Source organism: Zootoca vivipara, chromosome 13 (genome assembly GCF_963506605.1).
Source record: "Zootoca vivipara chromosome 13, rZooViv1.1, whole genome shotgun sequence".
Classification (NCBI taxonomy): Eukaryota; Metazoa; Chordata; class Lepidosauria; order Squamata; family Lacertidae; genus Zootoca; species Zootoca vivipara.
The window spans coordinates 24922269-24940225 of NC_083288.1; the positions used below are offsets into that span (position 1 = coordinate 24922269).

Sequence of the window (17957 nt, forward strand, 5' to 3'; positions counted from 1 at the left end):
AGCCCTACACACACAGATAGCTATTTCTTTTTTAATGCATTCTCATCAAAATTTGTGGTTTTTATTTGGCTATGGCTTGACGTGAACAAACAAATGTACAGGTGCCCAAAGCAAAAAATGTGGCGGCTTCACTCCTCCTTCAATCCTGCTGCTGCCATGCTACCTAGACTTAAGCCATGGTTTAGCACAGCGTTGCACCAGTCTGGGAAGACAAACCATGAACCCAGGTTCAGACTTAATGCTAAACCAAACCATGGCTTAGCTCTGCATAGTGCAGCAGAAATAAGGCTTAGGAAGCAGCAAAGAGGCCATGAGTTCTCTCTGACTACCCACACGCTTGCTTGTTCACAGTTAGCCATGGTTTGCCTTAGCATTACGTGCAAACTGTGCCAATGTCCCAATGCCACTTCAGATCTCTCTCTCCAATATTCATCAACTAAGGGCTGCAGCATCCAGCAATGACCACAATCCATGTGTGAATGAACCATCATGGATCTAATGCAATGGAAAGAACTTTGATGTTACTTTGCATCACCTCAAACACAACGCTTTGCAATGGAGCCAGTTCACACTTTTGGCTGCCAGTGGTGATGTACATGCATGTGTGAACAAGCCTGAGTTCAAATGCCTGCTCAGAAATTGACTCCTTCTCTCAACCTTGTTCCTTCATGTGCAAAACAAGGATAAAATAGCCTTGCAACTCAGATCACAAAGTTTACAACTCCACATTTCAAATTAGTCCTATTATTAGTCATTCAGTGGTCTGAAAGAGATGGGGGGGAGGGCTTCTCTCTCTCATCTCTACAAACACATTCCTTTCTGGTCACTTAGAAGCGCAGGCATCCCCAAACTTCGGCCCTCCAGATGTTTTGGACTATGATTCCCATCATCCCTGACCACTGGTCCTCTTAGCTAGGGATCATGGGAGTTGTAGGCCAAAATATCTGGAGGGCCGCAGTTTGGGGATGCTTGTAGAAGCGTTTCTTACTCACCACAGGTGACTTGTCAAGCAGTTATTTACAAGCCTGCAGTAAAAATCAACCTCTCTCACGAGGCAGGACAGATGTGAGAATAGTCGCTTGTACTGTAATACATTTTGTACTTAAAAACAAAAACCTAATTACAGCGAAATTAATCATTACAAAATATTTAGCAGTTATATAGCACTTTTTGCCAAAGGGTTCAAAACCCTACATACTGTATCCTCATTCACTAACCTTACAAAAACACAGCAAAGGAGACCAGAGATTATTGTTCCTATTCCTATAGAAGTGGGGGCTGAAGCTAAGCGTTGCTTGATGCTAGTCAATGATTCTAGGATCGAACAGACCTGGCACTTTCTAGCTGAGAGCTCATCCTCTTTAAACTCCACTAGCTCCAGTACTAAGCTCTTGAAAAGCCACTCACCTCCTTTACCCATTCCTAGATGTCTTTTCTCTTTGACCCCAGACCTTCTTCCCCAAAACCCTACCATACAACTAGCTGTGAGCCACCCAAAGTGGCTGGGGAAACCCAGTCAGATGGATAGGGTATAAATAATAAAATTGTTGTTGTTGTTGTTGTTGTTGTTGTTGTTGTTGTTGTTGTTATAATTGTCACTGGAAACTTCACCTTGTGGCAGAAGCTCTTTTGCATCCACTTTCACCTTTAAGCCCCCCAAAGTTTGATCTTGTGACATAGTCTCCAGTGAACTCCTCTAGGCAACCCCAGGAGCAGGCAACCCTTCAACATCATAATTCCACCCAACCCCAATCACAAGTACCCCTTACACCAGGGATATGGAGCCTGGAGCCCTTTAGGAGATGTTGAACTCCTCCTCCCATCAACCCCAGCTGGCACGGTCCATGGTCAGGGATGATGGGAGTTGCGGTCCAGCAACATGTTGAAGACCACAGGCTCTCCACCCCTGGCCCAACGCAAAGGCTCCATCTGCAGCATTCCTGCCAGCAGAGAGTGCAATCAGCAGTCTGTCTGCTCTTCCTATGTTTGCCATCATCCCTTAAACAGGTGCAATCACAAGGGTGAAGGAGAGGGAAGCCCCCCCCACTTTGTTCTTGCCCTCCCCGCTCCTTCACTGCCCCACCCCCCACCCATAAAAATTCTTCCTCCATGCTGGACCTATTTCTCCGGATCAAAGATCCCAAACGGAGATGATACCAGCTGATTATGATGGAAAGGTGATAGAGTCTGATCATTCCAAGACCATTATCCTGCTACCTGATTCTGTTCCCTAAAAATGAGGCCCTTCAGACCCTCTCAAACATAGGGTAACAGGAAGGTTCATGCTTGCTTGGAAATCACACCTGGAAGCTCTTCGCTCAGTTTGGATTCTGGAGAAGCGGGAGGGAGACGGGATTCAGTTACTGAGGAAAGGGCACTTTGCACATGCTCAGAGACACACTCCTGTATTATGCCACATGTTCTGGGACTGATTCACAGAATCATAAAATTCTAGAGTTGGAAGGGACCCTGAGGATCATCTAGTCCAGGCACCCCCAAACTTCAGCCCTCCAGATTTTTGGCCTACAACTCCCATGATCCCTAGCTAAGAAGACCAGTGGTCAGGGATGATGGGAATTGTAGTCCAAAACATCTGGAGGGCCGAAGTTTGGGGATGCCTGATCTAGTCCAACCCCCTGCAATGCAGGAATATGCAGCAGTCCCATACAGGGATCAAACCTACAACCTTGGCATTATCAAACCTTGGCATTATCAAGCCAGATAAATTGATTCCAACTTCCAGGGCCCAAGTAAAGGCATGTTCATCATCTGATCCTAGCCTTGCCAGTCCCTACATCCACCTGTATTCTGTGCAAAAATGTCAGCCACTGCTGCTGCCTTTCCCTATGGCACTATCAGCCCCTGATATTAGAACTGTGAATTTTCCTTTCCTTAGCTTGGCACCTCCCACTCTTGTTCCAGGGTCCCAGCCTCCTCCCCTACCTGCACCACAGCCATGCCCATGGGGGGCTGTCGGGTCGCCTCCCAGCCTCTCCAGAAGTCTCCCCAGCAGTCGATCGGGGCTCTCAGGTTCTGCCAGCGGTGCCCAGCAGCAGGTGGGTACAGACTCAGGGCTGAGCTGCGTTTCGCCTCCTCCGCCACCGCCTGGGGACAGCTCCTCGGAGGAGAAGGACGTTGGGGAGCGCAGAGATGAATCGGGGGGCCGCAGCTCCAGCCATCGCCCATCACCAGCAGTGTCCGTGCCTCCTTCGGGGGGCTCCTCGGGGGGCTCCTTGAGGAATCCGGGCAGCAGGATCTTGGAGACGCTTTGCCTGCGAGGCAGCTGCCCACCAGCCCCGGGGCCAGCCCGGGCAGCCAAGTGAGACCCCTGCTTCTTCAGAAATTTCTCCAAAGGCTTCATCCCGCCGACGGCAGTGGGGGCACCCAGGGGCTCAGCTGGGCCCCAGGACGAGGGGTGATCCAATGTGCCCTTTTCAGCTTACGCCAAAATTGGGGATCAGGGGCGGAGCACTCTGCGTGCCTGCGGCGGGGGTGGAGAGACGTGCGATCAGAGAGTCATGGCTATGCCAGATGTTGAAGGCGGGCGAAGATCTGGCCAAGAAGGTGGCAGGGAGCTGCCTCTTTGGAGAAGGGAAGCGTGTCCGGCGTTGGGAGGAGGGGCGGGGGCGCTGCTCTGGCCCACCTTACCGAGCGTGGAAAGGCTTTAGGGGGCGGGGGGCGCGGGGTCCTGCAGGGGGAGTGACCAGAGGCGCCTCCGGTGGCTTCGCGTCCTGACGCCCGGCCCTCCTGAAGTGGTAGGCGGTGAGAGGCAGACAGGTGGATTGCCGTCCAGCCCAGTCTTCTCTTCGGCCGCGCCAGAAACGTGGCGAGCGTAAATCCCCTTTTTGGAGAGATTCTTCCCTCCCCAACCTGTGCGTCCAGCAAAGCGAGGCGCGTGTCCTCGGCCCCCGCAGGGCTTTCCCGAAGCCGACGGAGCGTCCCGGCTTGCAATCTGAATCTCTCCTGTTCCTCCGCCAGCCCGCAGCCTCTGCCTCGTCTCCTTCGCCTTTGCCACTCCGTGCGCCCTGCGCGCGCGCGCCCTTATTCGCCAGGCTGCTGCCGCCGCTGCGAGCGGGATCCTCCTTTATGGATGCTCATGACAGCGGGGGAGGCAGCTACTGGCAGCAGGAGCGGGGGCTGAAGCCTGCCTGCCTGCCGGGGAGTTTGCATGGGGGAGGCTCTCTGCTTGACCGCCCCCGCCACCTCCTGCAGGAACCCCCCTCCTCCTCCTCCTTCGTGCCTCTTGGCCTGGAAAGAAGCAGGCGGAGTCGCCAGTCGGCAGGCTTCTCTCGCAAAGCAGCAGCCAGCCAGCCTCTTTCCCTCGCCGCCTCTCCTCCAGAGGGGAGCAAGCCGAGCCCCGCCCCGCCTCCTCCGGCCCCTCCCCCGCCCTTGCGCCGGTTCCTCACCCACCCGCTAATTTTGCCTGCACTTGTTACGCGGGGGCAAGGAAGCCAAAAATCCGCACCTTAATCTTGGACTATAACCGAGGGCGGGGGGCGGGGGAACCAACTAAAAACAACAAGCATGATGGTGAGAAATCAGGCTGGTTGGGCAATGTTGCAAGATTAATCGGGGCTTTATTTGCATCTTGATGCAAAACATTGCCCTCAACTTGCTTGGAGTGAAAGTCAGATGATTTATTTTGGGTCGTTGACGCCGGCTGAATTATTAAATATTTTTATTCTATTGCACACTCAATTTCATATTATTTAATTATTCTCTGCCACTGTGTGTGTGTGTGTTTAATGGGTTCAAGCGGAAATTGCACGCACAGACACCAACAACGTATAAACTTTTAAATTTCAGGATGCTTTTTTAAATGGTGGGCGAGGGAAATCTATCTTCAAGAAAACCTACAGAAAGGCTCATTGCAAAAGAAATGTTGTAGTCTTTAAGGAAGGCATAGGCAAACTCTGACCCTCCAGATGTTTAGGTCTACAGTTCCCATCATCCCTAGCTAACAGGACCAGTTGTCAGGGATGATGGGAATTGTAGTCCCAAACATCTGGAGGGCCAGAGTTTGCCTATGCCTGCTTTAAGGGCTCACAAGTCTCTTGGTTATTTCTGATACATTCAGACTCTTTTCTTTGCCCTGGTGGATAAATACTGTATTGGTTACATTAGATAATTTCATAGCAGTGGTTTCTTCTTTTTTAAAGAGTTCTAAATCACCTTTATTCAACAGTGTGTGTGACCCTGAATGTCTGCCTTTTTCCTACTCGGGAATATATGCATCTGAATGTCACTACAGCTGGCAAGCCCCATTACTACACACACACTCACACACCCTATTCACTTTATTTATGTCTATATTTATAGGGCTCCTTTCTGAATACATAAGAGAAAGGGCACCCTTCAGGGAGGAAGAGCAAGAAATAAATTGAATTAATCAATACACAAATGAATACACATATGAAGCTCAGCTGCCTTATAGGAAGGAACACAGGAAGGTGCCATGCAATACCACCACTGGCCCACCTAGCTCTCTGCTGTCTACACTGGCTGGCAGTGTGGCTCTCCAAAGTTTCAGGCAGATGCTGGGGACTGAACCTTTTGCATGCAAAGTAGATGCTCTAGCACCGAGCTACGTGCCCTTTCTCATTGGTCTATCTATTCTAGCCCTGTGTTGTCTACTCTCTGGCACTGACATCATCTCTCCATGGTGTCAGGCACCATGTGCAGATCTTGTGCAGCCCTGCTGCCAGCAGCAATCCTTTTAGTGAAATATGCTGAGGACTGAACCAGAGATAATGTGCGCACAAAATGTGTGATCTGCCACTGGGTAATATCTAAACAGGTGGACTCAACCTTTCCTTTAAAAAATGCTTAACATGGACTGGTGCTCCCACCAAATGTCAACACTGGACTCCTGAGTTTGTTTGTTAATAGATGTTATCTTGTATGGGTTTTGGGGGCAGAAGACATCTAAAGTACGTAATTTGCTTTCACATGCTTAGCATGCAGTACAAAGTAAGTCATATTGTCACAAAGCAAAAAGAAAACCACATCAACACTAAGCTCCACATATAAAATCATAACAATGCTGTTGAATTCTGTTCTAATCTGTTAAAGTGGCTCTGGGTTTTTTAAAAGGTTTTAATTGGTAATAATTGCAGGTTGCTTTATGGAAGGTTTTTTTCCACCCCCGATTTTAATGTTACAATTTTAACTGCATATTATTTTTGAAATAATGTAAGGACCCTGCAGGACCAAAAGGTAGGATATTATTTATTTATTGTATGTTATTTCAGTTCTAGACTGCCCTTCTCCCTGTGGGAGCCGAGGGCAGTGAACAACGAAGGAAATGCAAGCTGTACAATAATTAAAACATAGAAAAAGCACCTCTAAAACCAAAACGTATGCAAAAAAAAAAAGAACACCAGCTGCTGAAATGCCAATCAATATTCATGCTTCAAAAGCACAAGCAAACAGATATGTCTTCTTCAATTGGCACCTGAAGGCCATCAGTGTTGGGGATGGACGCACTCCTGGGGAGGGAGTGCCAGGGAAGAGGCCCCACCCATGGGGAAAAGCTCTGCCATGAGTTGCTGCCCCACGAGCCATACTCATCAGCACCAACCAGGCCTCCCCCACAGATCTCAAAACACAGGCCAGTAGATATTAGATGGAGGTGTTCCTTTAAGTATTGGGGCCCTGAGCTGCTCAGGCCTTTGTACAACAGGAACAGAACCACGGATTGGGCCCAGAGCTCACAGGCAACAAGTGCAGTGTTTCCAGGATTGCTGACGTGCTTCATCCTGCTGCCCTGCCTAACAGCCCCATTCTGCACCAGCTGCAGCTTCCGGACAGTCTTCAAGGGAAGCCCCATGTAAAATATATTACAGTTGTCCAGCTGTGAGATTACTAGAGCATGGACTACCAAAGCCAAGCTATCCTGGTCCATGGAATGGCCATAGCTGATGAACCAGCTGGAGCTCGTCATAGAACTCCAGGGAAGCCACCTGGGCCTCGGGGTGAGTTATCTAAAACTCACCTGCTCCTTCAGGAGAAGTGCAACCCCATCCAGAACAGGTAGTCTCTCTAAGTTCCTTGGCATGAGAACGGCCTCACCACACCACAGCACAGCACTATCGTCTTATCAGGAGTCTGCCTCAATCCATCACTGGAAACACCGATCTAGCGCTTGCACAGCCTTTCCTGATTCAGAGGGAATAGAGCAATAAAGCTGAATGTCACCTACATGCTGATGACACTGTGCTCCAAAACCCTGGATGGCAGCTCCAAACAGCTTTCTCTTAAATGACGTAAATATGATTGTTATACACATACATGCGCAAGCCCCAGTGCACAGAGCACGAAGGTTGCATAATTATCCATCAAAGCCCGGTGGAAGGCCTAGGCTTTCAGCAGTCTTCTAAAGCTTAGGATGGTGTTGCACGGAGGGCTTTGCAAGACAGAACAGTCCACAACTGTGGGACCACCACCAAAGGAGGGGCACCACTTCAGAAAGGCACAGTGGAGTGGGTTTTTTTTGGAGGGGAGATACTCGTCAAAGTCTAAAGGCTTTCACCAAGATATATTCAAGTTTGTGTGTGTGTGTGTGTGTGTGTGTGTGTGTGTGTGTGTCTGTGTCTGTGTCTGTGTCTGTGTCTGTGTATTATGAGTATTTATTTTCCTTTACACCTCAACGATTGTGAGATTACCCTCACAAATGAAACTGGCAAGAGATCTGTGCCTTTGGCATCCATACACAATTCACCTGCTGCCTCCTAGGGATGGGTCGGTCCTGTCCCCCGCCCCACAACCATGGCTGAATAACAGTTTCCAGAACGGTTGCTGTGACTCTGTGGCAGCAAAAGGCAACGAATAGTGTTGAGGCAAATGCATTGATTATGGCATAAGTTTTCACATACATTAAAATGTATATGAGAGTTTATACCTTAATAAATGTATTAAAGATACCACAAGACTCTTTGTTGTTTTTATTGCTAATACTGTTCCTGATCTGTTTTATCCATTATAGTTTGATTTTTAACTGGATATTTTCTGTGCCTGTTTTCAACATACCTCTTGGGCAACATACTCGGGGGCAAGATGAATAAGTGCTATTTGGGTGGGGGGGGGGACTGTTCATTGACATAGTTACATCTTAAGATGTTCAAACTAGCATTTCAATTGGAGGCATAATACCTGACATTTTTATCTGCCCTACTTAGGGCAGCCTTGATAAAGTCCTGCTTATCATTATTCTATTAAAACATTTTAATTAGAACGTGTTCCCTTCTGGAAAGTGTTTGTGCCCTCATACAGTAGGAGCCACAGAGGAATCTGCACATCAAATTTGTTAAATTGGTTTTAACACATTTAACAAATAAGTGAATAATGCTGCATTCCTAACCCTTCTTACCTAGGAGGAAGCACCATTGAATTCAATTACCATACTTCAGAATTGCTGCCAGCCATTGCGGAAAATACTGAACTAGGTGAACCAGTAGGTCCAACTCAGTATGAATCAGCTTTCCGAGTTCCTTTTTACTGCATTTTCCTTCCAAAAGCTCGTAGCAACAGCAGTCGCTTACACAGAGCCAGGGCCTCAGAGGTTAGGAGAGTACAAATTTTGCACTAAGCTCAGAAAAATGGTCCTGAGGTCGTGACCTGGTTGTGGGTTATGAGCCACTAGCAGACAAACAACAGCCAAGGGTACAGTGAGTTCTCTACTGTTTGCCTATGCTATGAAGCAATACTTAAATGGCCACAGACATCACCATGGACCAGTCTGAGAAGCCTGGAGCGATTGCTTTGCATTATGCTGCTCACACGGGTTAGGTCCCCAAAGAAAAAAAAAGGAAAAGAAGAGGTGTGGGGATGGGGAGAAATCAAACATTAGAAGCTGGTAATCTCTGAGGAGTAGGTCCTTCCTTCCTTGCAATATAAAAGTGCACTCAATTAAAAGGAGTGGCAGCAAAATAACCAGCCAGGTGAACCTGAGGAACTGCCTGCAACAGGATGTGCGGAAAACCACGAATGCATTGTGATTTAAAGAGAGATAGGGCATCCCTAATGGTGATAAGAGCTACAGTATTCTAAGATGGCAGAATGAGGGCAGCCTAGTGTCTGGAATGCATCCTGGAAAGCAACAAAAGTGGGCCGAAACATGAACAGGAATGTGTGGCCCCCCCCATGCCCTTTTTATTACGCGGTCATGATTATTTGCACTCATGATGGTGTTCTGGAATGCTTGTTGTGCTGCAGTGCAAGAGTTCCTCCCCTCCCCCCCCCCCTCGTGGCAATAATGTGGTAGGATTGGGCATTGTGGACCAACTAATAAAGCAGTATGATGTGGAGTCAGTCCAGTATAAATCCATCACTAATGTACTATTGCTGTGTCAATGCCGTGTTGCAGAACACACCTGCAAAGGAAAAAAAAAAACCTCCACCAATCTTGGGTTGGGCACTTTTGTGGTATATAAAAAGTTTGAGGATTTCAGCAGGAAGTTACAAGATACACACACTGACCAGAAACAAAGCAGTATGTCTGCCCAGGAACTTTTGCAGGCACAAACATTATTGGAAGCAGGATCACATATAATTGCCTGAGTGCCTTTATGAGCACACACCATCAAATTAGCTACTGAGCTGTTCAAAGTGCTGCTTCTAGGGTATAAAGCCCTATATAGCTTGGGACAAAGATACCTAAAAATAATAATTAAAAAATATCGCCTCATCCATTATATACCAAATCAAGCACTGTACTCTGCAAGAGAGAGGACCTTTTGCAGATACCAGGAGGTCTGTTCTGCACAAGGAATTGGGCGTTCCATTATGGACAGCCCGCTGAACCTACACCAGACACTTTCACTCACGGAGACCTGGGGTGGCCCTGTCTAGGTTGCAGGCATCACAACTGTGAAGCAATGCCCTCCGTCAGTGTGGTGCAATCCGACAATCAGCCAAGATAATCAACCAAGATTAAGAATTAATAAGATGAAAACTAATAATGTTGATGAAAAACACACCCTGGTTGGACCGCCAATGCACACAGCGCCAAATGTACATTTGCCATTAAATGTACACTCAGGCAGGGAAACCAACTCCAATCGTATAATGCATGTGTTCGCACACACTCGTTCAGCACATTCACAAGTTGCCATTTCAGCCGTTCCCTTAAAACGTTTTAGATATATATACCTAAAAATATACAGTGCTGCAATCCTCCTGCAAGTTATCCTTGCACAACCTTTGCTGAAATTATTTACTGCATGGTTGTGCAACACATAGCTCCTATGTATTCCAAAGAGGCTGTCCCAAGAGAACTTCTGGGTGGGTTGCGTGTGTGGCCAGCCCTCAGTGTAACGTATACAATAAAAGACCATTACATTGTCAGCAATCCCTTTTTGCTTCTGTAAGGCTAAATATTTTCCAAACGGCATCCATGACAAAAAAAAGGAAAACTAAAATCTGAATCACGCCAAAACTACAGACAGACAGAAACACACAGAGACAGACAGGGGATGGGGAAATGTACTTATCCACCCCCCTAAAATCCTTCCTGATTTTTGAACATGTTAACAAAGGACATGTTTTTACAACTTGCCCATACCTGTAAAGAGAACAGCGTGCACACGCCCAGTTTTGAAATTCATGATAAAGCTTAGGTAGTCTGAAAAGCACCATGAATGGCACCTTCCTCAGTCTTACCCACAGGATACAACTAGAGTCAGGGTGCAATGCACACCTGAGTGTCATACCCTCTCCCCCACCACCCAACTAAGATGTCTTTTACTGTGGTAGAATGCCCTAGCAGTGCCACAGTATGGAAGCTACTGTTTCAAAAGACCCTTCTGCAACCTGGTGCCACCCACAGCTCGCTACAACACAACATCCATCACCCCTGACCATTGGCTATGCTGGCTCCAACCCCTATTGGCATTTGGAGGCCACCAGGCTGAGGAAGCTCAACATCAAAAAAACCAAGATCATGGCCACTGGTCCCATCACCTCCTGGCAAATAGAAGGGGAAGAAATGGAGGCAGTGAGAGATTTTACTTTCTTGGGCTCCTTGATCACTGCAGATGGTGACAGCAGTCACGAAATTAAAATAAACCTGCTTCTTGGGAGAAAAGCAATGACAAACCTAGACAACATCTTAAAAAGCAGAGACATCACCTTGCCGACAAAGGTCCGTATAGTTAAAGCTATGGTTTTCCCAGTAGTGATGTATGGAAGTGAGAGCTGGACCATAAAGAAGGCTGATCGCCGAAGAATTGATGCTTTTGAATTATGGTGCTGGAGGAGACTCTTGAGAGTCCCATGGACTGCAAGAAGATCAAATCTATCCATTCTTAAGGAAATCAGCCCTGAGTGCTCACTGGAAGGACAGATCGTGAAGCTGAGGCTCCAATACTTTGGCCACCTCATGAGAAGAGAAGAATCCGTGGAAAAGACCCTGATGTTGGGAAAGATTGAGGGCACTAGGAGAAGGGGACGACAGAGGATGAGATGGTTGGACAGTGTTCTCGAAGCTACGAACATGAGTCTGACCAAACTGCAGGAGGCAGTGCAAGACAGGAGTGCCTGGCGTGCTATGGTCCATGGGGTCACAAAGTCGGACACGACTAAATGACTAAACAACAACAGGTTGAGGAAGGTTGCTTCAGAGTATATATAGTCTTGGTCAAAGAACTTATCCATCCATCCTGCCATCCAAGGCCCCTTTTCCAGCGTTCTGTCACACTCCAGCAAGCATGACCAAGAAACAGCATCCATGGTGGGTTTATGCAGCTAAATTGGCTACAGTCAACAGCCATAGGGAAGGATTTTAGCACTCACATTCATTCGTATAGAGGTTAACCTGGGAGGAATGTTGCAACGAGTGCAAAACCTACACATCACAGGATCGCATCCGACTGCTATCCTGCAGCTTACAGAGAGGCACACCTCCCCACAAGAATCCTTGCAAACATACAAGTCATATTAAGCAGGGTTTTTTGAGCAGGAACACGGGGAAACTGAATTCCCCTTACCTTTTTAAAATTAAATAATTAAATTCTTTTTGTCAGGAGGGGGCAGCAGGAACAGCTATACACCCAATGCCTGAGCTAAAAATCCACCTATATCTGTAATCAATAAAGTTGTGGCCATTTCTAATCCAGATCATTGTCTGCTTGATTTATTAATCACACCTTTCAGAAAAAAAACACTGATTTTAACTCACACACTGTTCAATGGAAGGATGATTCTGCTAATCTGTATCTGTGGCCATCCAGATATATTTGGACTACAGCTCCCATCATTCCCTGCCCATTGGCCAGGGTGGCCAGGCCTGATGGGAGTTGGCATCCAACAACATCCGGAAGGCTGGGTGTACCCCATCCCTGGTTGACGTCATCATCTCACCATTATTATTCTCATTATATTCAATAGTGAACTTGACGGCAGTGCCTGGTTCTTCAGATTTGATGGGCAAAATCCCCCTAGCGTGTAGGTCACCAAAATTTTCTTAATGTATAGTAGGCCTTCCCAGGTACCCAGTGATGATGGTCCCCTACCTGCTTGGTAGTCCTGCACCTAGTTAGCCTACTTGTGAGTTTCCCCAAGTACATGCAGGTGTGGAATAATTTAATAAAATAAAATAAAAACTCTAAAACATCCTTATGGAGACTGAGGATGCTCACTGTCTCATGGTAGACAGTAAAAAAAAGAAGAGCCTCAGTTAAAAGGAAAACAAACAAAAGCAAAGCCATGTGTGCCTGACTGAACCTCCAACAACCCACAGTATCTTGGAGGAGGCAGGTGGCATTAGACTCTTTCCCTCTGGTCTGAAATTAATTCCCCTCTGAACTCTTAAGTTTGAAGAGGTCGGAGCCCTTAAGAGCTTACAGCAGCTGACTCTGATTCTCCCTCCCTCCCTCCCATTCCAGGTGGTATAAGCTTTTAAGGGTCATTCCCCCACCCTCATCAGGAATTTATGGGTTAAGGTTTCCAGTTCATAGGGTAGGAGTTTGAGATATGCTTGAGACATCACATCCCCTGCAACTCCCTGCATAAATTAACCGCTTTCAGGGGAATTTAGAGCCATGTGGGTAGAAGAGTCATTACTTTCTAGAGCATTATGTGCTGGTTTGCCCTAACAGCTCACCCCACACAAATATGATCTTATTTGCACTGTATTTTGGAGTTAGATTTATTGACGTGGCCATCAGAGCTCCCAAAGCCATTCACAGAACACAGTTCAGACAACAGAACTCAAATTCACAAACACTTAGCAGCAGCAGTAGCAACCATAGTTTTCAGAAAGCCTCTTTACGGGTTTTTTTAACGATCATAATGGAGCGAGCACAGCAAACATCTCAGTGAGGAAACTCCACATTGTGGGGCACCACTGTTGACAAAGCTCACTTTCTAGTCTTTGGTATCCTTTCTGCTCTGACAAAGAGAAAAGATGTGCTTGAGCTGGATAATCCTTTCCATTTGCCAGCTCTCCTCCCCCTGTTACTGTTTCCCTGGCCGTTCCACGGCATCTCCCAACCAAGAGCAGGTTGAGGCAGCTCCTGTCCCTGCCTCAGCCTCCTTTGTTGGCTTCTGGGCTTTCCTCTCCTGCAAGGTGAACGGAGCCAAGCAGAACAGGTGGTTGCGTGCCCCCATGAGGCAAGGGCGTGGGGGAACCGGAATGTCAAGGTGGATGAGCAACAGGGCCAGCAAGCCCCAGCAAGCAGTGCAAGCGAGATGTGCCAGGGGAACCTAGTGGCAACGGCGGCCAAGCAGAGGCAGAGCAGAGCAGGTACTGGTGGGAAGGAAAAGTAGGGCCCACACAGGCCCCTAGGTGGAGCAATGTGATCGGAGGCAAACTGCAGCAAAATGCCACTGGATTCACTATACCACCTTCAGCAATTCTCCCTCCCTCCATATATATCTATATCACACATATTTATGGTGTAATTTCAGCTGAGAACTACACTTGGAGAACTGCAGTTCCCTGGGGTGATGCAATGACTGTTAGACATGTACTGTACAGTATATCAGTAGAGCAGAAACACGGCCAGGATATGTATCAGCACATATAGATATGCCTTAGTTATAGTCTATCTGTAAAATAGCTATAATGATAACTTAGCCAATGCTTAAGCTCAAGAGTTAGGGAGAACCTCCCTGTTTCAAATTCTCCCTGTGCAGGAGCTATAGAACAGAGCAGGGTCTTTTCTCCTGTGGCCCCAGTGTTCTTTATTATTGTTGGCAGAATCCCCATGTAGATTTGAAACACAGGGAAAGCACTACATAGAAGGCTAATCAAGGTCTGAGCATTTCACCCTTGTGTTATTAATGGTTTGTGCGTACAGATTATTTTCAGTCTTTATAATGCTTGATTTTATCAGTTGATAGCCATCTTGAATTTATAGACACATAGTCAGCAGCTTTTTTGTTTAAATCACATAGCCAAGCTAGTGTGGTAAAGCATTGAACTCAGACCAGAGAGAGAGATCCAGATTAAAACCCACACTCATCCATGAAGGTCACTCAATGAAGGTCACCTTGGGCCAATCACCGTCTCCCAGCCTAACCTACCTCACAGGGTTATTGTGAGGATAAAACAGTGAGACTATCTATTACAATGGGGGGGGGGTGAGAATACCAACTTTGGAAGAATAGATTATTAACGCATGGGGCATTGCATGTAAGGGCAAGTTAACTAATAGGGTAAGAGTTGGAGAAGGATGACAACTTGATAGCCTTTGGTGGAGACGTTGAGTGTTTTTTGGTGCAATAAGTTACAAGATAATGCAGACCTACTACTGGGAACTTTATGACATCTGTATGGTCTAGCTGACTATATAATGAAAGTGTAATGATTCTTTCTATACCCACTTATTTGTTTTATGTATATTCAAACTTGTTTACCTGTGTGTGTTTTTTTAATGTGGAAATATATATACCACCTCCAGAAACTTGGAGGGAGTGCTATAAATATGGTAAGCACATTACTAAATATTTTTTACTGTTTTCATCAAAAGTTCCATATTTCAGCTGAATTTTAATGTTTCAATGCAAAGTTCAAGCAGACCACTTGGAGGCAGGTAACTAGCAAGAGTTGCTCCTATTTAAAGCCTTAAAAACAAACCTGAAACTGCTGTGCTTTTATCTACCCTAGTCAATACCATCAGAAAGAATAAAAACAATGTTTTAAGCAAAATCAAGAACAGAAAGTTGGAAGCCAACATTATTTTATACTCACCTAATTACTGCACAGCTGTTTTTGGTGCTCCTCTCTGTTTTTCCACCACAAGATCTGTAGAAGTGTCTTTTGCAAAACTGTTGAAAAAAGACAAAAGTTAAGTTTAAAAAAAGGATTAAAGTTTTCCGGGGAGAAATTGTTTTGACACTTTTCATCACTTGTGTTTCTGCAATGTGTTTCTACGACATGCGGCTGGCCAACCACATCCCACCCCCCCAAATGTGCTGCAGCCATGGAAACTAAACGTCTGTTTCAGTTTTTAGCCAAAAGTGTTCCATACAAGCTGAACTAAATCAAAAAGCCCTTGAACAGCAGAGCACACTCTGCAATGTTTTGTCAGATAAAAATACACTTCGAACAATGTATACTGCTAATGCTCCACAGACCTTACATATGTGATTGATATTGTGTTCACATGAACGAAGGCAAACTCTTCTTAGGTGTTCTGATTATGGGTAGGGTTGCCATATTTAAAAAAGTAAAAGCCAGAACTGAAACACCAAGATCCAGGACAAAGCACCGCATCTGGGAAATCCACCCCCCCCCCCGAAGTCAATTCCACCCTTGAAATCCTGATAATGACCAGGAAAATCCAGACACATAGCAGCCCTAATTATGGGTTATATGCAAGAAGGCATCTCTTGCCCCTATGGAGCAGTTGCCAGGACTAATACCTGACCTCCACCCTCTCTAAGGCTCCTCCTCTCCAGGATGTTCCCCAAGTTCCCCAAGCGGTTTCAAACTGTGTCTGAGCACCTCTGGCCTCTGTTGCACTAGTCTCATTACTCAGGAAGTTATTGGAGATCAGGCAGGAGGAGAGCCTATCGCAGCAGGAGACTCCCTGGATTATTCAACAGCATATCGACTCCCCTCGTCTGCTTCAGCCTCAGAGTCTGAACTGCTCCCTGTCACCAGCTCTTCTTGCTCACTATACCCTGCTGCCTCTTCAGCATCCAACTCCTCCTCCCCATCTTCTCGATCTGACCTCTCCTTAGTGTCCCACCACCAATCCCCTGGCTCTGAGCCTTCCTCCTCTGGGTTTTCCCTTGCGGGTTCCCCAGCTTGTGCCTCCCACCACTCCTATACATCCAGCCAGTCCCTGACACCTAGGTTTATCCCTGTTATTCCCAATTTCCATCTACAGCAGGGGTAGTAAACATGATATCCTCCAGATATTGTTGGGCTACAACTTTCTTCTTTGGAGGAAGGGTTGGATAGAAATTTAAAAATTAATAATTCATTCCTGACTTTTGGCTATGTGGGCTGCGTCTGATGGGAGTTGGAGTTCAACAATATCTGGAGGACACCATCTTGGTTACTGAAGAATGGAATTTTGCTGAAGAATGGAATATTTTTATTAAATACTGGTGCAATAAGGTACATAAAACTATGAATACATATGCATTGATGAGAATACTTTGAGACTATATTTTTTATTAAATTTTTTAAAAAATAAGAAATAAATAAGTTAGAATTTAGTGAAAAGAATCAGATGTTGTTAATATCTTTCCACTTGTCACTACAGCTGTTTGTTAATGGAACATGTATTTCTATTCTCTTTCTCTTCTCTTGTTTTCTGTGACTTAGAATGCTAATTTGTAGTATTATGACTGCACAATACTGTACTTACATGCTTAATAAATACTACCACTAATAATAATAATACTTATATTATTATTATTTCTCTAAACACTCAAAAACACTGGAAATAAATAAACAAAGCTCGTTTTAAACTTTAGATCACAGTAAATGCATGCTAATCTACTTGAATTCCTGCACCCACCTCACCAGATCACCCAAAGTAGCTCTTCTTATGAAAAGCTTTGTTCAGATGGATTCTTCTATTTTTATTTATCTGGTGGGTGCAGAAATGTCCTGCCTTCTGACCCCAGATGAGTCAGGGGCCAACTATTGTACCCAAAGGAAACACACCATTCACCTACTACAAGGGTAGACAACATGGCACCCACCAGACACTGAACGGCAACTCCATCATCCCTGCCCATTGGCCACACTGGCTGGGGCTGATGGGAACTAAAGTCCAGAAATATCTGGAGGGCACCACACTGGCTATTCCTGCTCTAGTGTTTCACAACCTGTCCCCAGACTGAGCTTTGAAACTGGAAAAAGGTTTTTTGAGGCTGAGTTTCTCTCAGTCTATGCCATGATAACGAAACGAGTGCAGCCCTTTTTGTGGTCAGATGCTATTAAGACACAGGGAATAGGTGCTTGAGGAATCTGCAGTCTCGGTTGCGGTCCATCAAGAGGCAGTGTTTAGGCAGGAGTGATTTCTCAGGGGCGTGCGGAGCAACAGGGTTTACATCGGTTAATTTAAGACTGTCCATAGCCCAAGCATTGGCTGCCTGCCTCATAAAATCTCCCTCTGCATGGCTGAGCAGGAGAAAGCATCCATGCAGATGAAAAGAGCTGCCAGTGGAGAGAGGGAGGGAGGGAGAGGGAGAGGCAGGAATGGTGTGACACACACACAGGTGACAGGCAAGCAAATGGCCTTGAATTACCAGCATGCGTGCACACGCACACACACACGGGAGATGGCTGGAAGACGTCAGAACAGGACTCCTGGGTAAGATTCTCTAGGAGAGGAGAGAGTTCAATTGTTATAATTTGAATGATAAATCTACCACTAGCTGAGCTGAAATTTGAACCAACCACCAATATTCCATCTTGGGCAATGTATTTACTACATGTCTTAGCAGCCTCCAGCAGAGTCCTGTGTGAGACACTAAGGGTCTTAAATGTGGCTGCC

At 46.2% G+C, this 17957-nt stretch overlaps 1 protein-coding gene across 1 annotated transcript in view; it reads right to left on the bottom strand.

Annotated features, from left to right (window-relative positions):
* The window catches only part of RAPGEFL1 (Rap guanine nucleotide exchange factor like 1), a 57027-nt gene extending 52683 nt beyond the window's left edge, over positions 1 to 4344 (bottom strand). Inside the window, exon 1 of the mRNA XM_035137043.2 lies at positions 2944 to 4344. Within this exon, the coding sequence (XP_034992934.2) occupies positions 2944 to 3361 (418 nt within the window). The 5' untranslated portion in view covers positions 3362 to 4344. The remainder of the gene's footprint in view (positions 1 to 2943) is intronic.
* Positions 4345 to 17957: the final 13613 nt, after the last annotated feature.